Here is a 27,719-nt window from a genome sequence, read left to right as displayed (position 1 = left end):
TTGTCCAAGATTTTGAGTCCAAAATTTTGGTATATATGTATGTAATGCATATTTTGGTGTTTTCAAATTTAACGAAACAAAAAAAATATTACAAATGAATATTTTAATCTAATTAAATATTTTGTGGGTATAATATCTGTATTGAAATTTTTTACTTTTTAATTCAAGGATGTGATTTTCAGTTTTGACAACTTCGGAGGTGGAACTTGACACTTTGATCTCCTCCAGTATTGATTTAGGCCTTCAATAATGTTAATCCGAGTGTCTTTTTGATTTATTCTCATATTAAATATGAGAATATTTTGATCTCTACAACGAACACTTTCACTATGTTTGTTTTTATTTTCAAATTATCTCCAAGATGAGTCAAAACATACCCAATATTTTGCCATCATACAGAAACACCTTATCTGAGTATTTTTTACTATTTTAGCATAAATACATACATAAATATATATACACACATTAAATAAATATATATATATATATAAAAGACATGATTAGACAATTAACAGTAATTTTTGTCTCCCATAAGATAATATTAAACATACAATAGTTATTTTAAATTATCTCCAAAAATAAATCCAAACATACATATTATCTCTAATGCACATTTATTTATTTTCGGTTTTTCTCTCTATCTTCAAAAAACATAACAAAACATTCAAAAAACGAATCCAAACACTATGTTTGATTTTTTTTCTTGAACGTTGTGGATCTTCCTTAGATTGTGCTAGAGAGGATTTTGAAAATTTTTTAATGTTTTCTTGCTTGTGTCTTCAGTACCTATTTCTTCAATTGTGTTTTCACTTATCTTCTTTTCTCTTGATTTGTCTTTATTTGTGTATTTGAGTTATGTATCTTCATTTATTTATTTGCCTCTTGGCTTGTGTGTTCTTTTGCACCTTAAATTATCTCGAGAGTCGTATCTTCAATTATTTGACGACGTTATGCAATTTGACAAGTCCTTGACGATTTGTTTGGCATTAATTTATTTTTTTAATCACAAAATATTATCTAAAATTACTAAATTATTGTTATTTGCTTCCAAATTAAATTACCAAAAAAACACCTAATAAAAAATTAATAGCATTCTAAATATAGAAATTGAACGGTTATCCTTATTTTAATGACATACATATGAATTTTGTGGGCTAGAGGATTTCAAGACTTTGTATACTGTTTCTCAATTAAATTTGTGAGGTCAATTTTTTTTTTTCTCTCATTCTCTCTATCTTTTTATCACCATAAATAATGAAGCTGTCCCATACAACATTTCCATCACAACCAAAAATCTCCGACACCCCTCCCCCACCCCAAAAACGAAGACAAGAAAGAAAAGAAACCCGACGTTAAAAGAAATAATGGGTTCTTCAATGAAATTATCATTGATCCTTTTCTTTACTTGCTCTCTCTTTGTTCAAAACACACTAGGTATGCGTTCAATGTAAATTTAAATATTGAGATATATTTTTTTATTATTTTGAATTTCATAATGACGAGATAAATGTGTTATTATACGTATTAATTTTGTACATATATGCATATTATACTTTCATTTTTAATCACACGATTGATTATTTGTCTTAATTTTTGTTTTGACAGCAAACGTGATTTGTGAAAATTTGCCCACAAATCTGTGTTCTTTTGCCATTGCATCATCAGGAAAGAGGTGTGTGTTGGAGAACCACAAAAGTCCACAAGGTAAAACATGTAAGACATCAGAGGTTGTGGTGGAGAAATTATCTGGATACATTGAGACAGATCAATGCGTGAATGCATGCGGTGTTTGCCGTGAATCTTTTGGAATATCCTCCGATGCCTTTCTCTCATCAGAGTTCACTGCCCATCTCTGTTCTTCAGCTTGCTTCCAGAACTGTCCTAACATTGTCGACCTCTTTTTCAACCTTGCTGCCAGCGAAGGTAATTACCTTTAATTATTCCATATTAAATATTAATTATCAATCTTTTTTGTTATACCTTTCTGGTTCATTGTGAATTTCTTAAAGCTTAATTAAAGCATATACTCGGTCATTTATTTTTTATGACACACATGCATTCAAGATTTGAATACGAGGTCTCTATAGAGAAGTCTTGTATCTGAATTATTGAGTTGTCCTTTGGGTTCATATATTTGATCATTAATTGTATAGTTTTTATAAATTGTGTAGGAGTATCTTTGCCAACTCTTTGTAAGAATCAAGAAGAGAATCATAGAGCCCTGTTGACAATTTTGAGCCGTGGTGGTGTCACCCCTGGTCCAGTAGCTGCTCCTCTTGCTGCTCCTACATCTTTATAATTTTTGTAATAAAAGATTATAAATTTAATTGTAAACTCATCATTCATTAATTTTTATAGCGATATTAGTCATAAATTTATGGAAAATTTAGTCTGAATTAGAATGATAAAATCAAGTTAATTATAATAGTGAATGTATTTTTTATAATATATAATAATATTTTTTAATATGATTGATCATATACTATCAAATTTGATTCGAGCAAAATATTCTTACGATTTTACAAAAATTATGACCTAGCTACCTGTTCCGTGCCCATATTCCGTGCATCCTCAATCCCACGTCCTAAACCACTATCCCACATTGAAGAGTATGCGGACGTCGTCCCCTACCACCACCTCTGGCGACCGATCCCTTTTCTAATCAGTACTCCGACTCGCCGCCACAAACACATATAGGTAATTTTCAAGAAAAGTACAATTAAATTATTTTTCTTTAAGTAAGACTAATGAACTATTATTAAATGAAATAAATCGATTACAATTACAATTATTTCTATCGACACATAATAAAGAGTATTACAATAATCATATTCTATTTGATAACAGTAGACAACAACGCATACTATGTTGCAAACAACAACTCATACTATGCAATAGACAGCATTCCATGCACATGGCAAGGTTCGAACCCATGACTCCTGTGATCATAGGGCCACAACTCCGCCAACTGAACTAGACATCATTGACAGTACAATTAATTATATAGCAAAAAAGTTTTCACTTTAAACCCCCATCTTCTTCTTCTTCTTCTTCTTTTTTTTTTTGAACAACAAAATTATATCGATTCAATCAATACGTCAATATTATTAAAAATAATAATAAATTATTTCGATTTATTTAATACATCAATATGATTAGTACAATAATAAATTACAATAACCCAATAACTTATAGAAAATGAGATTAAAAAAATAAAAAAAAAGCCCGTTTACACCACTATACTTTAATGAACAAAATTGTCAAAGAGATTATATATTGCCTCACTAACAAAAAAGAATTATTATTTCTCTGTTGGGAATTGGGAATTGAGACTGAAGGAGAAAATTTACAATGTTGACCAACTTTATTACAATACATTTCAAATTGATTAAAAAATGTTTAAGTAACAATGAAATCAATGCTATAACTATAAATTAGAAATGGTCATTGGAAGCCAGTAATGAAAAGAGAGAACACTTTTTGAGAAATCATAATCAGAAACTCTGATGAACAATTCAATCACTTCTCTCTCTAGAAGAGGAAAATTAATCCATTTAAAATTGAAGGTCCAATCAGGACAGTAAATTATTTTAGTCACGTCCACAATATTATTATTTAAATTTATTTGAATTCTTATCGAGTTTTAAAAATTGTATTTGAATTTGATTTAATTTTTGATAAAATTATGCTCAAACGAGCTTTTTAATTGATTAAACACGAGTAGAACATGAATAATTGGTATCTTTAAGTAAATATTTTCGAATCGAGCTCTAGCTGAGCTTGAAAAGTTACCAATTTTTTTTTTTTGGTTCCAATTTAATTTCTTAAGTTTAACAAATCAAATTCAAACGAGCTTTTATCATCGATATTCAACGAGAATTATTTGATTGGAGCAATATGTACTATCAATCAGCCAAGTGTCAGTAAAGTGATATGTGTGTGACTTTACTCTTTTGCTTCTTTAGTGGTGCAACTTTTTTTTTTTTTTTTTGAAGTAAGAGCGATAAATTATTATTAATTGAAATAAATTAATTTTAATTACAATCATTCATGTCAACATTAATATCTAACAAAAATCATTACAACAATCATATCATTTTTGAACAACACCTACTATTACAATAAACAACAACTCCTATGTGTGTAATGCAAATTTTTGTGTTTTTTAATTTAACGAAACAAAAAAATATTAGAAATGAATATTTTGATCTTTCTTTATTTGTACTAGAGAGGATTTTGAAATTTTTTGAATACTTTCTTAATTGTGTCTTCAGTACTTGTATCTTCAATTGTGTTTTTATTTGTCTTCTTTTCTCTTAACTTGTCTTTACTTGTGTCCTTGAGTTATATATCTTCACGTATTTATTTGCCGCTTTGCACCTTGAATTGTTATAGGCTGGAAGACTTTGTTATATTTATTTTACGATGTTACGCAATTTGAATAGTCTTTTACGATCCGTTTGGCATTAATTTATTTTTTAAACCACAAAATGTAATCTAAAATTACCAAATTATTGTTATTTACTTCCAATTAAATGACCCAAAAACACTTAAAAAAATTAATAGCATTCTAAATATAGAAATTGAACGGTTATCCTCATTTTAATGACATACATATGAATTTTGTGGGCTAGAGGATTTCAAGACTTTGTATACTGTTTCTCAATTAAATTTGTGAGGTCAATGTTTTTTTTCTCTCATTCTCTCTATCTTTTCATCACCATAAATAATGAAGTTGTCCCATACAACATTTCCATCACAACCAAAAATCTCCGACACCCCTCCCCCACCCCAAAAACGAAGACAAGAAAGAAAAGAAACCCGACGTTAAAAGAAATAATGGGTTCTTCAATGAAATTATCATTGATCCTTTTCTTTACTTGCTCTCTCTTTGTTCAAAACACACTAGGTATGCGTTCAATGTAAATTTAAATATTGAGATATATTTTCTATTATTATGATTCTCGTAATGATGACGATAAATGTGTAATTATACGTATTAATTTTATACATATAAGCATATTATATTTTCATTTATAATAATATGATTGATTATTTGTCTTAATTTTTACTTTGTACAGCAAACGTGATTTGTGAGAATTTGCCCACAAATATGTGTTCTTTTGCCATTGCATCATCGGGAAAGAGGTGTGTGTTGGAGAACCACAAAAGTCCACAAGGTAAAACATGTAAGACATCAGAAGTTGTGGTGGAGAAATTATCTGGATACATTGAGACAGATCAGTGCGTGAATGCATGCGGTGTTTGCCGTGAAGCCGTTGGAATATCCTCCGATGCCTTTCTCTCATCAGAGTTCACTGCCCATCTCTGTTCTCCTGCTTGCTTCCATAACTGCCCTAACATTGTCGACCTCTTTTTCAACCTTGCTGCCAGCGAAGGTAATTACCTTTAATTATTCCATATTAAATATTAATTATCAATCTTTTTTGTTATACCTTTCTGGTTTATTGCGGATATCTTAAAGCTTAATTAAACGATATGCTCGGTCATTTATTTTTTATGACACACATGCATTCAAGATTCGAATACGAGGTCTCTATAGAGAAGTCTTGTATCTGAATCATTGAGTTATCCTTTGGATTCATATATTTGATCATAATTGTATAGTTTTTATAAATTGTGTAGGAGTATCTTTGCCAACTCTTTGTAAGAATCAAGAAGAGAATCATAGAGCCCTGTTGACAATTTTGAGCCGTGGTGGTGTCACCCCTGGTCCGGTAGCTGCTCCTCTTGCTGCTCCTACATCTTTATAATTTTTGTAATAAAAGATTAAAGATTCAATTGTAAGCTCATCATTCATTAACTTTTATGGCGATATTAGTCATAAATTTATAGAAAATTTAGTCGGAATTTGAATGATGAAATCAAGTTAATTATATAGTGAGTGTATTTTTTAATTTTTTTTTTTGCATTATTTAACATTTCCCTGTATGTTAACAAAAAAAAATTATATAAATTTTTTATTTTTTCCATTATTTAATATTTTTCTGTATATTTTTATACTATAGAGGGATAAATGTAATATACATATATATAGGATGACATCAAAATCATTACATCTTTCCTGTTATAAATATAAAATTATTACAATGGAATGTTAAATAAATGGTAAAATTAAAAATTTATGTAATACTTTTACTAACATTAGGATTTTTTATCCAATTCATAAAGAAAGGGGTTAGGTGTGAACGGTTAATTTTTGTACAATTCTAAAATTTCTTTCGGCAAAAATATAATTTTATATTTTCAAAGGGATCTAAAACGTAATTAACAATCTCTTGCATGTTCTTTTTTATTTTCCCTTGGCATAAATTCTGGTTTTTGAATTTTGAACTTATGAATTTACAAAATTTATAACCTACCTACACCAAAAGTGACAAATAACGTGATAAAAAATATTCGACATCAGTAATAATTCAAAATTTGAGACAAAAGAAAATTAAAAAAATATCATCAATTGAATTAAATTTGAAGTACTATACGAGAATAATTGGGTAAAATTCATTGATATATTATTTTATTGAAATTATCTATTTTTTATTTCTAAAAGGTTGAATATATAAAAAAAAAAAAATTGATATGTGTATTCTGAATTCTAACTAATTAAAAATGCGATGATATTTTGGCCAAATGTTGACATATCTTGCCATAAATAAGTAATAATCACGATAAATTGAAATTATTGTTGTTTTATAGAATTTTTTTTACTTTTTTCATTATATCGCAAAAAAGCGCCATGAATTCAAAATATTGTCACCATAGTTCTATAAGTATTTATTCTATCTTAAAATTTATATAGAAAAATAAATGACTGTCGTCGCACAATAAACAAACAAGCACTCTTCCTAATTAATTGATTTTGATCAAAACACATAGGAAATTTTTCATAAGAGTACAGTTAATTATATAGCAATAAAAAGTTTTCAATTTAGACCCCATTTTTTTTTTTTTTTACCAACAATAAGTTATATCGATTCAACCAATACAATATGACTAAAAATAATAACAAATTACATCGACACAATTAATAGACTCACATAAAGAGAGAGAAATTCTCAGATGTCCGATCGAACTCGAACTCATGACCTCAAACATGTTCATGAGACTTCAATCTTAAAATTTTCAATCAATTCCATTAGAAATTTTTAAAAGAGCGTGCTGCTATAAATATTTTTATACCACGAATTCAAGACCTTAATCAATTACAGAATTTCTAAAATATAGATAATATTAAAAAATAATATATCACATCACTACTTGATTAAACTAAAAGTTTCGAATTGATGACTATATGAAATTCAAAGCGACAGAGTTCATATCGCCTTTCCTATATCTCTTTTTCTTTTGTTTTTTTACCACGATGTCATTTAGATTTAAATATGAGTTTATGGAGATGAAAGGTTGGTTTTGTTTGTCCTTGCCTATAAAGAGGTGTGTGGAATAAAATAGGTTTTAGAGTTTGAATTCACTTGCTTTTGGGTGGTGCATGGTTGGGTGTAAATTGGCTTGGGAGTATGTCGTAAAGAGAGTCAAACTAGTTGCCTTGGACAGAATCTGGTGTGGGTATTACATTTTGGCCTTGAAGATTTCTTGTTGAAGATTTTGAGTTCAAATTTTCGATGTAAATATGTAATGCAAATTTTCATGTTTCTGAATTTAATGAAACAAGAAAATATTATAAATGAATATTTTGATTTAATTAAATATATGTGTGTACAAAATTTCTACTTGAAATCATTTACTCCACTTCAAGGATGCGGTCTTCGATTTTGGCAACTTTCGATGTGGAACTTGATGCATTGATCTCTTCCGATATTGACTTGGGTCTTCAATAACGTTAATCGAGGGTCTTTTGACTTATTCTCAAATTAAATATTGAAATTTTTTTTATCTATACAATCAATACTTTGATTTTTTCTTAAACGTCGTGGATCTTCCTAGATTATGCCAGAGAGGATTTTGGGACGTCTTGAATACTTTTTAGCTTGTGTCTTAACTTGTATCTTCATTGTGTTTCTGTTTGTGTTTTCTTTTCTCTTGATTTATATTCACTTGTATCTTTACTTGTTTTCTTGTCTCTTGTCTTGTGTCTTTATTCGCCCCTTGTATTCTCTTGGGTCATGTCTTTAACTATTGAAAAAGCACCCCTATCATTATAGGATAGAAGACTTTGTCATATTTACTGGATGATGCTACGCAATTTAATTGGTCTTTCATGATATATTTGACATTAATTTATTCTTTTAATCACAAGATGTGATCTAGAATTGAAATTATTGGTATTTGCTTTCAATTTTTTTTTAAAAAAAGAGCCTAAAACATTTTTATAGCATTCTCAATATAGAAATTGACCGATTATCGTATTTGAAGGACATACATATGAATATTGTGGTTTGGAGAGTTTCAAGGCGTTGTATTCTGTTTCTCAATTAAGTTTGTGAGGTCAAAAAGGTATCCCCTCATTCTCTCTATCTCTACATCAGCTTATATAAAAAAGTTGCCCCATCCAATATTTTCATCACATCAAAAAATCTCCAACACCCCCACCCCCACCCCCCACCCCCCCAAAAAAAAAAAGCAAGAGCAAAGAAAAGGGAACCTTACATCAGAAGAAAATAATGGGTTTTTCAATGAAATTATCATTGGTCCTCTTCTTTACTTGCTCTCTGTTCGTGCAAAGAACACTAGGTATCCCTTCCATGTACATTTAAATATTGAATTATATTTTTGTACCATTTTGATTCTCATATAATGACAATAAATATGTCATAATATGAGTTAATTTTATACATATATAGGTATTATACTTTCTTTTCTAATAATATGAGTGAATACTTTTTTCTTTTTCTTTCTTTCAGGGGATGTGATTTGTGAGAATTTGCCCACAAACTTGTGTTCTTTCGCGATTGCATCGTCTGGGAAGAGGTGTGTGTTGGAGAATTGCAAAAATACACAAGAAAAAAAGTGTAAGACATCAGAGGTTGTGGTGGAGAAATTATCTGGATATATTGAGACAGATCAGTGTGTGAATGCGTGTGGAGTTTGTCGTGAATCAGTCGGAATATCCTCCGATGCCTTTCTCTCATCAAAGTTCACTGCCCATCTCTGTTCTCCTGCTTGCTTCCATAACTGCCCTAACATTGTCGACCTCTTTGTCAATCTTGCTGCCAGCGAAGGTAATTATCTTTATTAGTCTTTTTTTTATTATACCTAGCTTGTTTATTACGGATATCTTGAAACAAATCAAACCATATATTGTATCATTTATTTTTTTAAACATACTTTCACCCAAGATTCAAAAATGAGACCTCTCATATAGACGTCTTATGCTTGAATCATTGGATTGTTCTTTGAAAACACATATATTCGATCATTGATTAAATACACATTATAAATTGTGTAGGAGTTTCTTTATCAACTCTCTGCAAGAATCAAGAAGAGATTCATCGATCCATGTTGGCAATTTTGAGCCATGGCGACGTTACCCCTGGTCCAGTAGCTGCTCCTCATGCTGCTCCTACATCTTTATAATTCTTGTAATCAAAAATTATAAATTCAACTGTAAACTCATCATTCATTTATTCATTTAATATTTATGGAGATATTATTAATAAATTTATGGAAAATTTAGTCTGAATTAATCAGAATGATGAAATCAAGTTACTTATATAAGGAGTGTATTTTTATAATATATAAATTAATATTTTTTGATATGATTGATCACATATTATCAAATTTGATTCGACCAAAATATTCTTCTTTATTCTTTTACGATTAACCTTTTAGTAGAAGCAGCAAACAATTGTATTTGTTGTTTCACACCCAAATTTCGATTGATTTTCTTCAAATTATGCTGTAATAATACCTCGCCCCCTCAAAAAGAAAAAGAAAGAACAAAAAAAAGTATTTTTTTTAGGGTTAATTACACTTAGATCCCCTCTAAAAATGCAAAATTATACTTCTCCCAAAAATATTTAAAATTACACTTATATCCTTTTCGAGAATTTTCTATTTACACATGACTCCTTTCTGGTTTAAAGTACTGATGTTAACAAAAAAGATTACATATTTTTTTTAATTTTGCCCCATCATTTAACATTCATCTTGTACATTTATGTACTTATAAAGAGATAAATACAATATATATATAGGATGTGGTGTACATCATTATATTTTTTCACTTAGAATTACAAAAATTATTACATGAGATTGCTAAATAAATTATATAATTAAAAAATTGTATTTTTATTTACTAACATCAGCATCTTTCGCCCAAATCATAACGAAAGAAGTTAAGTTTAATTTTCAGAGAGATTGTAAGTATAATTTTGGAATTGTTCTAGCAAAAGTATAATTTAGTATTTTTTATAGGAGTATAAGTGTAATTAACTATCTGTCGCATGTGCTTTTTTGTTTTCCATTGGCTTAAATTCTGGTTTTTGAATTTTGAACTTTTTTATCAATTTTACAAAATTTATAACCTACTTATTCTGTCTTAAAATTTACAAGTACTGACTCTGTCTTAAAATTTATAAGTACTTACTGTCTTAAAATTTATACAGAAAAATAATGACTGTCGTCGCACAATAACAAACAACTCTTCCTAATTAATTGATTTTGATCCAAACACACAGGAAATTTTTCATAAGAGTACAGTTATAGCACAAAAGTTTTCAATTTAGACTCTATTTTTTTTTATTAATTAACAATAAATTACATCGATTCGACCAGTATGTTAATATGACTAAAACAACAAATTACAACAATTCATATAAAGTAAGACAAATATCCACACGTCCGATAAAACTCGAACCCATGATTTCATATTTCTTCGTGAGATCTCAACCTTAGCAGTAACAAGAGCTCCTTTACATCACAACGCTTTAATGAACAAACTTATCAAAGAGATTATGTATTTCGTCACTAACAAAAAAAAGTTATTATATATTGCTCAGTTTGGAATTGAGATTTGATTAATCAAAAAATGAAAGTACCAATGAAATCAATGCTGCAACTATTAATGGGAAATGGTCATAGGATGACACTAATGAAAAGAGAAAGAAAGCACGTTTGGAGAAATATAACCAGAAGCCCATGTGAATAATTCAATTAGTTCTCTCTCTAGAAAAGAAAATTTAATCCATCTCAAATTCAAGGTCCAATTAGGGCCGTAGCTGATTTGAGTTGGAGCAAATATATTATTGTTTAAATTTATTTGAATTACTATTCAATTCAAAAAAATTACATTTGAATTTAGTATGATTTTTTATATAATTGAGCTCAGATGAATTTTAATTGAATTAAATACGAGTTATGTTCTAGTAATTTGATATTTCAAGTATATTTTATTATTTTTACAATAATCAAATCAAGTTCACGCCAAGCTCAAAAAGTTTACGAAACAAAAAAATTTGTTCAAATTTGACTTGTTAAGTTTAACAAATCGAGTCAAAAAACGAACTTTTATTATTGATATCGATCAAGTATTAAATTATTTGATTTATCTTACAGCCATAAGTCCAATCAATCGGTCAAGTATCAGTAAGGTGATATGTGTGTGGTGTTACTCTGTTGTTGTTTTCTGCTATAGTGATATGTTTTTATGATGCTTGAATTGTTCGAGTAGGTGATAAGAAAGTCAATTAATTAATTTTTGTAATCTATTGTTAATGATCTTATTCGATATAATGTTATATATAATGAATATAGTTATTCCTTGGCCATCTTTTTGTGTTATATTGTATGTTATTACTGTATTTTATGGACATAGCCCATAGACAAGTTATGAAACCAACTTTTAAGAATTGATCTGAAACATTATAAGTTAAGAACTCTAAAGAATGGGCATTGGCAAGTTTTGTAAAGACTTGCAGTAAGTGATCTCATTTATACGATAAGTGGTGAGTTTCATCAACGATAGACGTATGACGTCTATTCACTTTAGTGGTACTTAACAAATAGTTTGCCACGTTCACTGAATTAACTTGTAAGATTTGTCGTATGGAAATCCGTGTGGTGTGATCGGTATGTCTGAATCCCTTAGCTGTGATAGTACGAAAGTTGTATGAGACGGTTGTATCTTGGTCCTGTCTAATGTAACTTCATTATTACGTGGTTGCCTAAAGCACTACACCAGTACTGCAGTCAGAACATACATGGAGGTATGTCCTCTCGAGCGTGTTCATTATCTAGAAATTTGCGGCCACAGTTGTTAATCAAATAGCAAAAATAGGTTTCCTATCGATTAAATGAGAAACATAGTCAAGAATGAATACATAGTTATCAAAACCAAGTATGCGAATCGATTTAGAATTTCGTGTCCTGGACTTTGATCAGGAGATAACTTGATGGAAAGATCGTATTCGTATGGTACGAGCGGCTAGAGGTTCACACCAGTTTCACCTCTTTTCTAATTCATGAATTGTCGCTAGACGGCTACCTATGGTAATGGGTACTCCTAGATTAATGAGTTAATCTTGAGCAACAAATCGAATATGATTCAATTAATTTAGAGCAGTTAGTTGCTGAATTAAATTGTATATGTGATATAAGCCCAAGTCTAGCTGAAGCTGGACCTATAAGGGTCACACACAAAATACTAATGATATTTTGAAAAATTAATTTGAGAATTAATTTTGAATTAGAATTGATTATTGAATTAATTCCAAAAGAGAGAGGATTAATTTAGAGGAGTTTAAAATTAATTATTTGAATAATTGGATTATTCAATTGAGTGCATATGTTATACAAAATCCAAGGTGCTGATTAATTAGATTAATTAAATGTTTAGATTTTGAAATCAATTAATCTTAGATCCAAGAATTAAATAAAAATTTTATGTGGACTTGAAATTAATTTATTGAATCAATTAATCACTAATCCAAAATAAAAATATATTTAATCCAAATTGTGGTTAAGCCTCAAAGGGACCATAAGGACGTACGATGCATTAAAGGCCCTTGTCCTCATGAGTGTAGCTCACCTACCCTTGACTTGACGGAAGTCGCTAAGTCCTTTTATACATAGAGGGAGTAGCGGGCCATTTGTAAGTTGCTTGAAAGGTGTTTGTATCTATATTTCTCTCCTTTACTCTTTTATAATCTTCTTCCCTAAAGAATTTTATCTCTTTCATCCTTTTCTTAAGAGCTTAAAATTCATTCAAGGGCTTCTTAAGAAACCTAAAACACTTTCTACTTTATAAAAGTATTTTTCTAGTCTCACTATCTTGAGCTTCTAAGAAGGCTCAAAGAGACACAAGTTTGTATATTGTGTGGACTTTCTAAAGAGGGAATACCTTTGGTCTTATATGGGCAAAGCAAGAAACTATTGATGGGGGAGAGTTTTTGAAGTTAGGACACTCTACTATTCTCGTAGAGGTATTTATCCTTTAATTTTTATCAACTAGTTGGTGTGCAAGTGCATGAACCGCTCGGTAGACGTTGGATATGATCTCATTTTGGAGTTAAACTATTTTCCAACATAATAGCATTGGGGAAAATATGGTGGAGGTGGAGTGGAGGCAACCTTGTGTGTAGCATCGGCTCATTTTCCACAATGAAAGTTGTAGGTAGACCCTGAGGCAAGTGCATGTAACATTGCATAAAATGTCCCTCAGGGAATACCTCCAATCATTTGGCCTTCAAGATTTTTTGTCCAAGATTTTGAGTTCAAAATTTTTGGTATATACTTAATGCAAATTTTCGTACTTCTGAATTTAACAAAACAAGAAAATATTACAAATGAATTCTGAATTAAGTAAATATTATATGGGTACAAAATCTCTATTTGAAATATCTGATTCTTTACTTCAAGAATACGATCTTCAATTTGTCAATTTTAGAGATGAAACTTGATGTTTTGATCTCCTCTGATGTTGACTTGGGTTTTCAATAGTGTTAATTCGAGGATCTTTTGATTACCGAATTAAATATTGGAGTTTCTTGATCTCTACAATAAACGGTTTGATTTTTGCTTTGAACATCGTGGATCTTTCTTGATTTGTACTAGAAAAGATTTTGAGATTTCTTTAATGTTTTCTTGCTTGTGTTTTCACTTGTATCTTCAATTGTGTTTTCAGTTTTGTCTTCTTTTCTCTATACTTGTCTTTACTTGTGTATTGAGTTGCTTGTCTTCACTTGCTCTTGGCTTGTATCTCCACTTTCACCTTGAATTGTCATGAGTTGTATCTTCAATTATTGAAAAAGTACCCCTATTTATAGTTATAGGGTTGAAAACTTTATCATATTTACTTGATAACGTGACGCAATTTGATTGGTCCCTCATAATTTGTTTAGACATTAATTTATTTTTTTAATCACCAAAAGTGATCTAAAATTACCAAATGAAATTTTCCTTAAATACTTTAATTTCATACATGGCTTTACTATTTTTCTATCAATTAATATTTTACTTTATAAAAAATAAAAAAATTAATAAAAAAATATTGCACCATTCAATTTACAATTAGCAATAAATTTTGCATGCCTATAATATATTTGTTAAAAAAAATTATAGCATTCCCAATATAGAAATTGACCAGTTTTCCTATTTTAAAGATACACATAAATTTTGTGGTTTAGAAAATTCGAAAACTTTGTATTTGATTTCTCAATTAAATTTATGAGGTCATAAACACTCTCTCTCTCTTTCCATCACCGTATATAAAGAAGTTGTCACATCCAACACTTCCATCACATCAAAAGCCTCCAACCCTCCCCCTTAGGCCAAAAAAACAAAGAGAAAGGAACCCCACATCAAAAGGAAATAATGGGTTCTTCAATGAAATTATCATTGGTCCTCTTCTTTGCTTGCTCTATCTTTGTCCAAACAACATTAGGTATGCCTTCCTTGTAAATTTAAATATTGGGTTATATTTTTGTATTATTTTGATTCTGGTTATAGTGACAATAAATATGTATTAATTTTATATAGATACATATTATACTTTCATTTATGATAATATGGTGGAATATTTTTCTTAATTTTTGTTTTAGCGGACGTGATTTGTGAGAATTTGCCCACAAATCTGTGTTCTTTTGCAATTGCGTCATCGGGAAAGAGATGTGTGTTGGAGTGCCACAAAAATACACAAGAAAAAATATGTAAGACATCAGAGATCGTAGTGGAGAAATTATCTGGATACATTGAGACAGATCAGTGTGTGAAAGCGTGCGGTGTTTGCCGTGAATCTGTTGGGTTATCCTCCGACGCGCTCCTCTCATCAGAGTTCACTGCCCATCTCTGTTCTCCTGCTTGCTACCATAACTGCCCTAACATTGTCGACCTCTTTTTCAATCTTGCTGCCGGCGAAGGTAATTACCTTTAATTATTCCATATAAAATAATAATTACTAACCCTTTTTTTCTTATACCTTGCTTGTTTATTGTGGATTTCCTGAAGTTTAATCAAAGCATATATTTGATTATTTATTTTTGTTAACACTCATCCATCCAAGATTCGAACATGAGATTTCTCTATGCTTGAACCGTTGGTTTGTCCCTGAGGATGTATATATTCGATCATTAATTAAATAGATATTGTAAATTGTACAAGAGTATCTTTGCCAGCTCTTTGCAAGAATCAAGAAGAGAATCATCGATCCATGTTGGCAATTTTGTGTCACGGCAGCATCACCCCCGGTCCAGTAGCTGCTCCTACATCTTTTTAATTTTTGCGATCGAAGATTATAAATTCAATTCTAAGCTCATCATTCATTAACATTTATAGAGATATTATTAATAAATTCATAGAAAATTTAGTCTGAACTAGAATGATGAAATCAAGTTAATTGTATAGTGAGTGTATTTTTTATAATATATAAAATAATATTTTTGATGTGATTGCACATATTATCAAATTTGATTCGAGCAAATATTCTTCTTCTTTTACAATTTACCTCTTAGTAGATGATCGGAACAATGTCGTTTGTTGTTTCAAACCCAAATTTACTTTGATTTTTTTCAAATTGTGTTTTAATAACCATCGCTCTCCAAAAAGAAAAAAAGAAAGAGAAAGAACAAAAATAGTATTTTCTTGAGTTAATTACACTTTGACCTCCTTTCAAAATACAAAATTACGCTCTCCCCCAAAATCTTTTGAAGTTATATGTACACTCCCTCCCAAAATTATCCGTTTATACCTAACCCCCTGCTAGACGAAAAATATTGGCATTTAAAAAAAATTACTTAAATTTTAATTTTGCCCATCATTTATCATTCCCCTTATATATGTTTATACTTAAAAATGATAAAGGTAATATATATATATAATGAGATTAACATCATTTCACTTTTCCTGTAAAGTACAAAATTATTACATTAAATATTTAAATAAAAATGGTAAAATTAAAATTTTGTGTAATTCTTTTTACTAACATCAACATTTTTCGTCCAAATCATAGCGAAAGGAGTCAGGTGTAAATAGATAATTTTTGGAGAGGTTGTAAGTGTAATTTGTGAATTTTTTGGGCTTAAATTTAATTTTGAATTTTTAGAGGGGGTCCAAATATAATGAACAATCTCTGGCATGTGCTTTTTTTGTATCCATTGACATAAATTCTAGTTTTTGAATTTTGAACTTTCATATATTATAGCATTTTCAATATTATAGCATCTCTCTCTCTCTCTCTCTCTCTCTCTCTCTCTCTCTCTCTCTCTCTCTCTCTCTCCTATTTTAAAGACGTATTTAGAGCACTGAAGACTTTGTATTATGTTCTTTAATTACATTTATGGAGGTCATAAAAATTCTCTCTCTCTCTATTGATAGGTGTCGAATCCATCAAAAATATATTCCTAATATAAACGTGTGAAAAGTGATGAGTAGGGTCGAATCCACAAAAAATGATTTCAAATTAATCCATTTTAAGAGTAGAAATAAAAATAAAAGGGGGTTTGATTAAAATTTAAATCTAAAACTAAATAGAAAAAGAATACTTAAAGAGAGAAAAATTTCAGTTGAAGACAATATCATGCATAATTCCATGGTTGATTATAGATGCAAAGATGAAAATCATTCATGATAGATAAATTGGTTAAGGTAATTGGTACGACCTAACAACCTCACATTTGCTGACCTTGTTGTTAGTTAAGTAACATCCGTTGACTAAATTCCTAATCAGTAAACAACATTGAGAATGTTTTCAAGATTTAATTTATAGCAGCATTAAGAACTAAAAGGACTCAATTCTAACCAATAAATTCCTACGAGGATTTAATTTTTAAAATTTAGATTGAGCATTCCCCACAACATAATTGAAAACTATTACATAATCAATTATATTTTGTTACCACTAATTATTGAACTAAACAAATAATTATTGATTTACAAGTTCAATTAGCAAGGCAAATATTCGTTACAAAGAATAACGGTATTTGTTCTTCATAAATCAGATTATTTGTAATAAAAATACAGAGAATAACACAAATACCAATATGAATGAAAGTAAAAAGTATAAACTATATCTCACAACTCATTGGAATTAAGCATTCACTGATTTTTAACTGGAATTAGAAGATCTAGCCTAGCATGCTAAGGAGAGAACAAATAAAAGAAGAAGAAAAAATATTATAGAAAAACGCAAAGAATATTTCCCTAAGAATGAGAGATTAAAAAATGTCTATATTATAAATTACATCATATATATATATACTAACTAGTTACCTAATCTATTAGTGCTAAAAAGGTAAATTTCTGATTGAACTAAAAGACTAAAGGAATTAATACTCTTGTCTTTAAGAAATTTCTACAGCAATTATAGTCTCCAACCATCAAAAAGTATTCTAATCAGCTTCAAATCTTTCCAGAAACGAGACTTGAACCTTCCTTTTGCAGCCATATTCCTGCAGCGTTAGGCGTGGGCACGCCTAACTCCTTCTTCTAATCTTTCCACATGTTGATTTTAACTTCACTTTCTCTTTTTTATTTCATCGATCTATTATAAGCTAATGCCGCAATATAACACTAGATTAGAAGCATTTTCACCACAAAATAAAGCAAAATAATTAACACAAAATGTACTCCTATCACCAATCCTACTAGTCGTTGTGACTTATCTCCTAAAAAATATGTATAATTATCTACTCAATAAGTATATATATATCTAATTAATTTATATATACATACACATGCGCACTAGGAGAAATTTCATGCAATTGACACCAACTAGTAATCCTTTATCATGTAATTACCACTGAATCGCTAAATAACTAGTACCAATGTTCATAATTTGATACACAACATAATATATTCAGAATTATTATTTATTTTCTTAGGGCCCTGCTTATCTAAATTGGAGTGATCACTTAATGATATTGGTCGGCTATCATTATTTCAATCGGAATGACTTCTCTCTTTTTTTCCCCTTATCTCACACATCACACAATTCGTATGAAATCCTCATCATCAATCATAACACACAATTTGTATGCTATGTCATATCGTCAATCATACTATACAACACATAGCTCGTATGATATCACGTAATTTCTATTGATCAATGACATCATACAACTCGTCATTAATTGTATCATCATAAGGTACTGCAGTATGCCATTCAGTAAGGTAAGCCATCTCTTTATTTCAATTTATAATATCATATCAATAATTTCATCAGTTCAATGTCATTCGACAATCAATATCCTCGTCAATCACTTTATCACTAAATTTCATTCAACAATCAAATATAATATCACATGATCATTGGTTTGTATTTCTAACACCATAACAATATTTGAGTGCATAACGATATGTTTATAGGACAACAAGGTAATCCAAACAAATAACCAACAATTAACTATCAAGTGCACAACACAAGTATATATATATATATATATATATATATTCATATATAAATTTAATTAAATATACTTACCTCAATCCCAAAACGATAACGTCAATAGAAGGAGTTGCTCAACCCTCTCCTCTATCTTCGTGTTCTATAAAAAAAAAAAAAAAGAGAGAGAGAGAGAGAATGGCGCCGATTCTAAATAAAATATTGAATATAATATTATTCATATATTTTTCACCAACCTTTTAATTTTTTATTTATATCCAATTCAAATACTTGTTTGGTTTTCTTCTAAATAACTATACATTCTAAGCGTGATAGGTAAATATATTTAATCTATCAATTAATTTATAAGAATTAATTTATTTTATCAAACCCTTCTGCTTTGTTAGCTACCGTTCTTGATAATCGTAAATTAAATTATTTCAAAAATCTTATAAACCTTTTTAATAAATATAATATTTTTAATATTTCTTAAATACTTTTTCTAATATTTTAATTAATTTTCGTCAATTCCTCATAATTATAATTATCAATTAAATATCAATACACATAATTAAATACTTTGTTAATAGATCTGATGAAATTGGATAAACCAATTATAACAATGATTAAATTCAATAAATCAAGTATTTTGATTAATCGATTGTATCATTTTTAAGACAAATATGATATTTAATCAATCACTAATTTATAAATAGTCAAATTCATGAATTTTTTTAGTTAAATATTAAATCAGATAATATAAATTATATTTAATAAATATACTAATTAAATAATATAATTATAATGATTAATAATAATTTAAATAAAAAATTTCCTTACCTGATTTCAATCTCACCTCTGAGTGTTTTCAAGTGCGTGTCTATGTGTTTATTCTTTTTTGTGTGTTAATATTTTTTTAATTATATATATATATATAGAGAGAGAGAGGTGTAGACATATCACAATTTAACTGGTCTTTCATGATTTTGTCATTAATCTGTTTTCTTAATTACAAGATGTGATCTAAAATTACCAAATCATTGATATTTGCTTTCTTTGATGGCAAGACAAAATTATAGAAATTGCCTTAAAATATTTCAATTTAGTACTATTTTTCATCAATTAGTATTTTACTTTATAAAAATTATAAATTTAATGGCAAAATATATTGAACCCGTCAAATTATAAAGGCAATAAATTTTGCATACCTACAATATGTTGGTTGAAAAAAATTATGCCCTCTCAACATACAAATTCACCAGTTACTCTATTTTAAAGGCATACTTATGAATTTTGTGGTTTAGAGGATTCGAAAAGTTTGTATTCTGTTTCTTAATTTAATTTATGAGGTCATAAAAACTTTGGCCCTCTCTCTCTCTCTCTTCCCATCACCATATATAAAGAAGTTGTTCCATCCAACATTTCCATCACATCAGAAAATCTCCAACCCCAGCTCCCCCCCCCCCCCCCAAATAAAGAAAGAAAAGGCAAAGAAAAAGAAACCCCACATCAAAGGAAATAATGGGTTGTTCAATGAAATTATCATTGTTTCTCTTCTTTACTTGCTCTCTCTTCGTACAAAGAACACTAGGTATGTGTTCCACGTAAATTAAATATTGAGTCATATTTTTTTATCATTTTGATTCTCATAGTAATGACAATAAATATGTTATGTTATGTACTAATTTTTATATATATATACATTTTATACTTTCATTTATAATAATATGATTGAATATTTTTCTTAATTATTGTTTTAGCGGATGTGATTTGTGAGAATTTGCCCACAAACTTGTGTTCTTTCGCGATTGCATCATCTGGGAAGAGGTGTGTGTTGGAGAATTGCAAAAATGCACAAGAAAAAAAGTGTAAGACATCAGAGGTTGTGGTGGATAAATTATCCGGATACATTGAGACAGATCAGTGCGTGAAAGCATGCGGCGTTTGCCGTGAATCCGTCGGAATATCCTCCGACACATTTCTCTCATCAGAGTTCACTGCCCGTCTCTGTTCTCCTGCTTGCTACCATAACTGCCCTAACATTATCGACCTATTTTTCAACCTTGCTGCCGGCGAAGGTAATTACCTTTAATTATTCCATATAAAATATTAATAGTTAATTATATTTTTTCATGTGAACTATGATCATTTTTACACTTTGGCATCTAAACTTTTCTTTGTCAACTTACCATCTCAACTTTACAAAATTTTGCACTTTGCCATTTATAACTCTTTTTAAACCAAAGTTTTTATTGAGAAACTAGCACATGCAATGCACATGTGAGATTTAAAAGTTATATAATGTGATATTTTCACATATGGACAACATGTGATGTTTTTTCAATAGAAAAATCAACAAAAAGACGATCATATATGGCATAGCTCAAATTTCACATAGTTGAGATGGTAAGTGATACAAAAAAAAAATGATGACAAAATATAAAAACGGACATAATTAGAATAGAAAAATGTAATTTATCCAAATATTAATTACTAATCTTTTTTATTATACCTTGCTTGTTTATTCCAAAATTTTTTGAAACTTAATCAAAGCATATATTCGATCATTTATTTTTGTTAATATGCACATACCCAAGATTTAAACATAAGACCTCCCATAGATGTCTTGTGCCAAACTATTGACATGCCCCTTGGGGACGCATATATTCAATGATTAATTGAATAGATGTTATAAATTATGTAGGAGTATCTTTGCCAGCTCTTTGCAAGAACCAAGAAGAAAAACATCGAGAAATGTTGGCAATTTTGAGCAGTGGTGATGTCATCCCTGGTCCAGTTGCTGCTCCTCTTGTTGCTCCTGCACCAGCATCTTTATAATTTTTTTTATTAAAAATTATAAATTCAATTGTAATCTCATCATTCGTTAACTTCTATGGAGATATTATTACTAAATTAACAGAACATTTAGTCTAAATTAGATTGATGAAATCAAGTTAATTATATGGTGAATGTATTACTTCTGCATTTTTATAATATATAAAATAATATTTTTGATGTGATTGATCACTTAATTTTATTTATATAAAATAACATTAAACTTTTGCCATCTGAATAGTGGAAATGATAGAGAGAGAGAGAGAGAAATAGAGAGAGAGTGGCCGCAGAAATTGAGATAATGGAAGAGAGAGAAAAGAGGAATTCAAAAATGAGAGAAAAGAGAGGGCGGCAAAAAGCTTCCGTTAAAATAACTATAAATTTATTAAATAGAAATTAGATAATCACCTAAAAATATAATTGTTACAAAATCAATTTAAAATAAGAATTATTACAGTACAATTTAGTTTAGAAACACTTGCTTTTTTAAATCTTATGACTATGCACAGGATACTTTGAACCATTACAGAAGACAAAATATTATTTAGTTTCTTACGCTAGAAATTCGTATATAAAACATTTTTAACTAATTTTACATAATAAAAAAATATATTTTTTAAAACGACTTTTTGGAGTGGCTTTCGATTTATTTTTAACATTGTTTCGAATTTTAAGAATAGTATTTGTAACTGTGAAGTGCCCGTTCGAGTTGAAAATATTTTGTAACAGCTTCATTAAAATCGTCCGAAATTTGGAACGAATGTTGCTACGTACTTGCAACAATAACAAATATTGATTTTTTTTCCAAATTTTTTATTTAGTGCCAAATATATTTTTATCTGGACCGGCTCGTGCAATGGTTTTTACAAAAACAAATCGTTACGTTTGAAATTTCGCCTAAAAATTTTAACCTTCCCCATATATTTTCCTATTTTGGAATGGCTTTGCTGATGGAATTTGGATATCAACTTGTTTCTTTTTTTTTGGGGTAAATGTAAGTTTTATTAATAAAATAAGATCATACAGTACAACAGTGCTCAACTGGTGGTTTCCCCCTCGACAGGCCAAGGGATATGCCATAATCTATATAACGCACATGAACTAACAGAACGAGATAAATTAACACTGATAATCCTCTGTCTAATATCTTCCACGATAATGGTAGCTATTATTAATAAAAGAACCCAAGTACTTTACCTCCAACGTTTTTCGTACGTGCCTCTTCGTGATCCATGATTCCAGCAGACGTTGTCAGCACAATATAACCAAACTGTCTCGATGGGAGCAGTCTTCCAGTCCAAGCCTCAATTTCCTTAACACCAACATCAAACCTTGGGCTAATGACACCACATTTGTTTAGTCTTCCATTCAATTCAACCACAATTTTTCCAGCTCTGTGGTCATCAACATACTCAAATTCTCCAATGTATCCATGCTTCTGCATGACCAGAAGAAACTTGATAATCACTTTTGATGAAGGCCTTATCATGACCTGCCGTTTTCCCCTCTTTTCAGCATTATACATACTCTTTAGAGCATCATTCAAGACACTGACTCTCACCATCTTTCAAATCAAGCTGAAAACCTCGGCGGCCGCCCTGCTTGTTTCGTTCTTCTTTTTTTATTTTTTTGGGGGAGGGGGGGTTTGTTTTTGGGAAAAAAAAATTTATTCAATAATAATAAACTTTTCAGAAACTAATTAACATGCGAGAATATATACAGACACTAATACTATTTGACTGGTCTAGCAACCGTCGACAAATGAGATCCATTACACTCGTTGTACCATGACTTATCGGCAATTTACACTATATCGAAAAAACATCTTACAATTCAGACAGATAATCATAGGGTGTCCCACCATACCACGAACTATGACCAACATCAATAGAACAGGAGCTTGTCTCCTTATCAGGCACACCATCGTGGTACAACAAAAAGAATTTGGTTCAATTACATCGAGAATCATCCTCTGGGCCCAAAATGTATTGGTCATCACCCAGTGCATAGTTGCCTCCTCAGCAATTGGGATTTGCTCTGAGGGCTAGATTGGGACCAGCACTGCATCGAAGTACTCCTACACCATCTCCATGGCAAGTTCAATTATAGTATTCCGCCATAAACCCTTTAATACATAAGTTAAAATTGACCTGGTCTGAGGTTTGAAACCTTTTATTTTTGCATTTCCAACATGAACACTTAAAATATTCTTTTGCATGTGCTATTGATTTGCGAGTTGCCCTAAGATAGTTATCCATGCTAGTTATGATGATGATGAAATCATTGCTTATTTTTTAAGGTGATTGATCTTTGATCTGCTGCCATACAAACTGTCCAACAAAAAGCAACAACTACAAAACGTCCTAGGTGTTGTCGTGGGCTAATCTTTGATTTGAAGTATTGTTTGTATGATACTTCATGTAATAATATAATATTGTGTTTAGTTGAAGGAATTACGAAATATGATTAAATGTAAAAAGATCGTTAAGGGTTATCATTTTTTAAGTTATTTTTATTTTAACATTGTAACTAGTGAATAATCACAAAAGATAAAAGTCCTCTCAGTGTTTATTGAAACGCAATTTTTAAAATAATAATTTCTGTGGATATTTTCTTTTTCTTTTTTTCTACATTTATATCAAACAGAAGTCCAAAATAGACATTTAACAATAATAAATAAAATAATAGAACAAAGGTTTAACTTTTTAAAAAATGTTATAAAAGTATGGCGAAAATTATATTTTTTTGAAACTTAATAACTAATTAATACTTAAATGTTTTTAAGAAGTTCTAAAGAAATCAACTAATAATTATTTATTTTATTATTAAATAATTATAGTTTGATATACATTCTTTAAAATATGTATATATTTAAGGAAGAAATTTTTTAATCCCACCTTACACTAATTGATGGAATAGTGTATATCACCTTTGGGACGGGACGCACTATCTCATAAATTAAGGTTGCTAAAACGGGATCAATTATTAATACCAAACACTAATACTATGAACCAAATATATAATTATATATGAGAAACAAATTTATCATATTAATCACACAAATCAAAAGAGACCTAATTTAGGATTCAAGATTTCTTGTTGAACATTTTAAGTTCGAATTTTGGATGTATTTGTTTGTTACAAAAAAAAAAAAAAAAATACACCTATAAACAAAATTGTAGCATTCTCAATATAGAAATTCTTGGATTACCCTATTTTAAGGCATACATATGAATTTTGTGGTTTAGCGAATTCGAAGACTTTATATTCTATTTCTCAATTAAATTTCTGAGGTTATAAAAACTCTCTCTCTCTCTTTATCACTGTATATAAAGAAGTTGATCCATCCAATATTTTCATCACATCAAAAAATCTCCAACACCCCCACCCCCCCCCCCCCAACAAAAAAAAAAGAGCAAGAGCAAAGAAAAAGAAACCCCATATCAAAAGGGAATAATGGGTTTTTCAATGAAATTATCATTGGTCCTCTTCTTTACTTGCTCTCTCTTGGTTCAGAAAACATTAGGTATGTCGGTCATATTAATTTAAATACTGTGTTTGACTTTTGTAGAATTTTGATTCTCAAAATAATGAAAATAAATATGTTTTATACATACATGTACACATACATACATATTATTCTTTCATTTATCATAATATGACTGATCGATTTTTTAATTTTTATTTTATACAGCGGATGTGGTTTGTGAGAATTTGCCCACAAACTTGTGTTCTTTTGCGGTTGCATCATCTGGGAAGAGGTGTGTGTTGGAGATTTGCAAAAATGCACAAGGAAAAAAGTGTAAGACATCAGAGGTTGTGGTGGAGAAATTATCTGGATACATTGAGACAGATCAGTGTGTGAATTCGTGCGGTGTTTGCCGTGAATCCGTCGGACTATCCTCCGATGCCTTTCTCTCATCGAAGTTCACTGCCCATCTCTGTTCTCCTGCTTGTTACCATAATTGCCCTAACATTGTCGACCTCTTTTTCAACCTTGCTGCTGGCGAAGGTATTTACCTTTAATTATTCCATATGAAATATTAACTATTTTTTTATTATTATTCCTTGCTTGTTTGGTAAGGATTTCTTGAAGCTTAATCGAAGCATATACTTGACCATTTTTTTTAACACGCACACACCGAAGGTTCGAACACGAGATATTTCATAAAGAAGTCTTGTGTAGGAACCATTAGATTGCCCCCTCGAACGCATATATTCGATCATTAACTAAATAGATGTTATAAACTGTGTAGGAGTATCTTTGCCAGCTCTTTGCAAGAATCAAGAAGAAAAACATCGAGAAATGTTGGCAATTTTGAGCAGTGGCGGCGTCAATCCTGGTCCAGTAGCTGCTCCTGCACCAGCATCTTTATAATTTCTGTAATCAAAGATTATAAACTCAATGTAAACTCATCATTCATTAATTTTTATGGAGATATGATTAATAATTTAATAAAAGATTTAGTCCGAATTAGAATGATGAAATTAATTTCATTATAGAACCAGCGTATTAATTATGTATTTTTGTAATATAAATAATATTTTTGATGTGATTGGTCTCATATCATCAAATTTGGTTGGATCAAAATCTTCTCCTTCTTTTAGAAAACATTGTTGGTTGAAGAGTATGGCTTAATTCAGTACTAGTGGCACTTGATATATACTACAACTAATCAAAATTAAACTAATTAACTATGTTAAAATTTATAATCAGAAAATATAAAATATGCAAAAATCAATTTCCTATAAACAACTCCACCATTTACAATATTCAACAATTTTTTTTCCAAATAATTTGTAGCTACTAAATGCATTATTAATTTTAGGATTTTATCCCGTCACTGAGAAAAAAAATGAAAGAGAATTGTCATAAAAGATTGTACCGAGCTTATTCAAGTTTATTTGAATTATTATCGAACTTCAAAACTTGCGTTTGAATGAGCTAATCGAGCTTAAATTGGATTAGACATAAGTTGAATTTAAATAATTTAATATTTTTGAATATATTTTATTATTTTTTCAATAATCGAATCGATATGATCGTGAGCGTTGCAATAAAGAATTTGCCTGGCTACATGAGAAAAAGCTTCTCAATACAGATATTCCCAGCAACCCAACAAGTCGAGATTAATTTTTGCTTCCCGATTGAGTGAGATGGTGGGGCGTTGGGGGCGGGAAGGGGGGAAAGAGATGGTGGCAAAGGGATCTTTTGTGGAAGAATATGTACGTTAGATATATTTTACCTCCTGAACTATATACGAAGTTTCATTCATCCTGAAACTAATAAATATAATATTCATCCCCTTTATTTATTTATTGGAACAAAAAATACCCTTATGTATGCATGTTTACTTTTATGTTTCGAGTAGATTTTAAATATTTTGCACATTAATATAATATCAAATTATTTTTTCCATTAAAAAAATATTTTGAGTTGAAATATTGAAAGAGTAATTAATAACTTGAGTATTATTATGTCAAATTAAAGTCATAAAGTAGTATGATAAATACAAGACAAATGCTAATTATGAACTAAAAAAGAAATTAGTTAGCTAATTAAATGAGACTTGACTTTCTTGACAAATGGATGAGTATATTCTATTAACTTACATAAAGAAAATTAAAAATTAAAGAAATGTTGCATATTTTTTAAAAAAAAAAAGAAAAAAAGAAATACACTTTTGTTCTAATTTCTTAAAGTTATGTATTAAAAAAAGGAGATGGAATTATTCATATTTATCTAAAAATTATAGATTGAGTAGTTGATAATTGAAGTTTCAAAAGTTAGTAATATATTTTTACATTCAAAATTTGTGTGTATTTATTTTACTAATTTATTACTTAATTTAAATTTTTAATCAAAATTAAAATACATTAACGAATAATTTACGTTGAACTTAAGATGAAAGTTTAGAAAATATTTGTGTTTTATTAAATATATATATACACAAGGGCAAATTTGTCTAACTATTTAATCTAAGGGGATTAAGTGTTACAATTATTAATTTAGAGGGATAAATCAACGTGTCATTTAGTTAAAGGGGGTAAAGTGTAGTTAACCCTATAAAAAAGAACAAATATTTAGTTTTTT

At 29.5% G+C, this 27,719-nt stretch overlaps 5 protein-coding genes and 1 pseudogene across 6 annotated transcripts; 5 read left to right on the top strand and 1 right to left on the bottom strand.

The window, feature by feature from the left end:
• Positions 1–1,299: 1,299 nt before the first annotated feature.
• LOC105158233 (uncharacterized) lies at positions 1,300–2,405 on the top strand. The gene is made up of 3 exons (XM_011074908.3): positions 1,300–1,434; positions 1,606–1,923; positions 2,172–2,405. Exons 1-3 carry the CDS (start codon positions 1,365–1,367, stop codon positions 2,297–2,299), a joined length of 516 nt encoding a protein of 171 aa, XP_011073210.1. The 5' UTR covers positions 1,300–1,364; the 3' UTR covers positions 2,300–2,405.
• Positions 2,406–4,764: 2,359 nt separating this feature from the next.
• LOC105158234 (uncharacterized) lies at positions 4,765–5,926 on the top strand. Its single transcript, XM_011074909.3, has 3 exons — positions 4,765–4,909; positions 5,082–5,399; positions 5,647–5,926. Exons 1-3 carry the CDS (start codon positions 4,840–4,842, stop codon positions 5,772–5,774), a joined length of 516 nt encoding a protein of 171 aa, XP_011073211.1. The 5' UTR covers positions 4,765–4,839; the 3' UTR covers positions 5,775–5,926.
• Positions 5,927–8,580: 2,654 nt separating this feature from the next.
• Positions 8,581–9,647, top strand: LOC105158235 (uncharacterized). The gene is made up of 3 exons (XM_011074910.3): positions 8,581–8,709; positions 8,880–9,197; positions 9,425–9,647. Exons 1-3 carry the CDS (start codon positions 8,640–8,642, stop codon positions 9,550–9,552), a joined length of 516 nt encoding a protein of 171 aa, XP_011073212.1. The 5' UTR covers positions 8,581–8,639; the 3' UTR covers positions 9,553–9,647.
• Positions 9,648–14,700: 5,053 nt separating this feature from the next.
• On the top strand, positions 14,701–21,728 carry LOC105158237 (uncharacterized). Of its 2 annotated transcripts, none has more exons than XM_088878398.1 (3): positions 14,701–14,857; positions 15,015–15,332; positions 21,495–21,728. In XM_088878398.1, the coding sequence occupies exons 1-3, from the start codon at positions 14,788–14,790 to the stop codon at positions 21,626–21,628; spliced, it is 522 nt and encodes a 173-aa protein (XP_088734524.1). In that variant the 5' UTR covers positions 14,701–14,787; the 3' UTR covers positions 21,629–21,728. The 2 variants fall into 2 exon arrangements, with proteins under 2 accessions (XP_088734524.1, XP_088734525.1); XM_088878399.1 differs by lacking the exons at positions 14,701–14,857; positions 15,015–15,332 and adding exons at positions 20,248–20,381; positions 20,551–20,868.
• A 1,068-nt stretch (positions 21,729–22,796) lies between these two features.
• On the bottom strand, positions 22,797–23,222 carry LOC105158239 (small ribosomal subunit protein uS8z/uS8w pseudogene; annotated as a pseudogene).
• Positions 23,223–25,015: 1,793 nt separating this feature from the next.
• Positions 25,016–26,176, top strand: LOC148788784 (uncharacterized). Its single transcript, XM_088878400.1, has 3 exons — positions 25,016–25,151; positions 25,320–25,637; positions 25,882–26,176. Exons 1-3 carry the CDS (start codon positions 25,082–25,084, stop codon positions 26,001–26,003), a joined length of 510 nt encoding a protein of 169 aa, XP_088734526.1. The 5' UTR covers positions 25,016–25,081; the 3' UTR covers positions 26,004–26,176.
• Positions 26,177–27,719: the final 1,543 nt, after the last annotated feature.

This window comes from Sesamum indicum, linkage group LG3 (assembly GCF_026168435.1).
Source record: "Sesamum indicum cultivar Baizhima isolate 11 linkage group LG3, ASM2616843v1, whole genome shotgun sequence".
NCBI lineage: Eukaryota > Viridiplantae > Streptophyta > Magnoliopsida > Lamiales > Pedaliaceae > Sesamum > Sesamum indicum.
This window is presented reverse-complemented; position numbering and strand designations above follow the sequence as displayed.

What these genes read in the sequence shown, in the direction of transcription:
- LOC105158235 (XM_011074910.3), top strand. Translation starts at nt 8,640, where the DNA reads ATGGGTTTTTCAATGAAATTATCATTGGTCCTCTTCTTTACTTGCTCT. An exon ending in GTTCGTGCAAAGAACACTAG is followed by an intron (nt 8,710 to 8,879) that starts GTATCCCTTCCA and finishes TCTTTCTTTCAG; the next exon opens with GGGATGTGATTTGTGAGAAT. An exon ending in CAATCTTGCTGCCAGCGAAG is followed by an intron (nt 9,198 to 9,424) that starts GTAATTATCTTT and finishes TAAATTGTGTAG; the next exon opens with GAGTTTCTTTATCAACTCTC.
- LOC148788784 (XM_088878400.1), top strand. Translation starts at nt 25,082, where the DNA reads ATGGGTTTTTCAATGAAATTATCATTGGTCCTCTTCTTTACTTGCTCT. An exon ending in CTTGGTTCAGAAAACATTAG is followed by an intron (nt 25,152 to 25,319) that starts GTATGTCGGTCA and finishes TATTTTATACAG; the next exon opens with CGGATGTGGTTTGTGAGAAT. An exon ending in CAACCTTGCTGCTGGCGAAG is followed by an intron (nt 25,638 to 25,881) that starts GTATTTACCTTT and finishes TAAACTGTGTAG; the next exon opens with GAGTATCTTTGCCAGCTCTT.
- LOC105158237 (XM_088878398.1), top strand. Translation starts at nt 14,788, where the DNA reads ATGGGTTCTTCAATGAAATTATCATTGGTCCTCTTCTTTGCTTGCTCT. An exon ending in CTTTGTCCAAACAACATTAG is followed by an intron (nt 14,858 to 15,014) that starts GTATGCCTTCCT and finishes TTTTTGTTTTAG; the next exon opens with CGGACGTGATTTGTGAGAAT. An exon ending in CAATCTTGCTGCCGGCGAAG is followed by an intron (nt 15,333 to 21,494) that starts GTAATTACCTTT and finishes TAAATTATGTAG; the next exon opens with GAGTATCTTTGCCAGCTCTT.
- LOC105158234 (XM_011074909.3), top strand. Translation starts at nt 4,840, where the DNA reads ATGGGTTCTTCAATGAAATTATCATTGATCCTTTTCTTTACTTGCTCT. An exon ending in CTTTGTTCAAAACACACTAG is followed by an intron (nt 4,910 to 5,081) that starts GTATGCGTTCAA and finishes TACTTTGTACAG; the next exon opens with CAAACGTGATTTGTGAGAAT. An exon ending in CAACCTTGCTGCCAGCGAAG is followed by an intron (nt 5,400 to 5,646) that starts GTAATTACCTTT and finishes TAAATTGTGTAG; the next exon opens with GAGTATCTTTGCCAACTCTT.
- LOC105158233 (XM_011074908.3), top strand. Translation starts at nt 1,365, where the DNA reads ATGGGTTCTTCAATGAAATTATCATTGATCCTTTTCTTTACTTGCTCT. An exon ending in CTTTGTTCAAAACACACTAG is followed by an intron (nt 1,435 to 1,605) that starts GTATGCGTTCAA and finishes TTGTTTTGACAG; the next exon opens with CAAACGTGATTTGTGAAAAT. An exon ending in CAACCTTGCTGCCAGCGAAG is followed by an intron (nt 1,924 to 2,171) that starts GTAATTACCTTT and finishes TAAATTGTGTAG; the next exon opens with GAGTATCTTTGCCAACTCTT.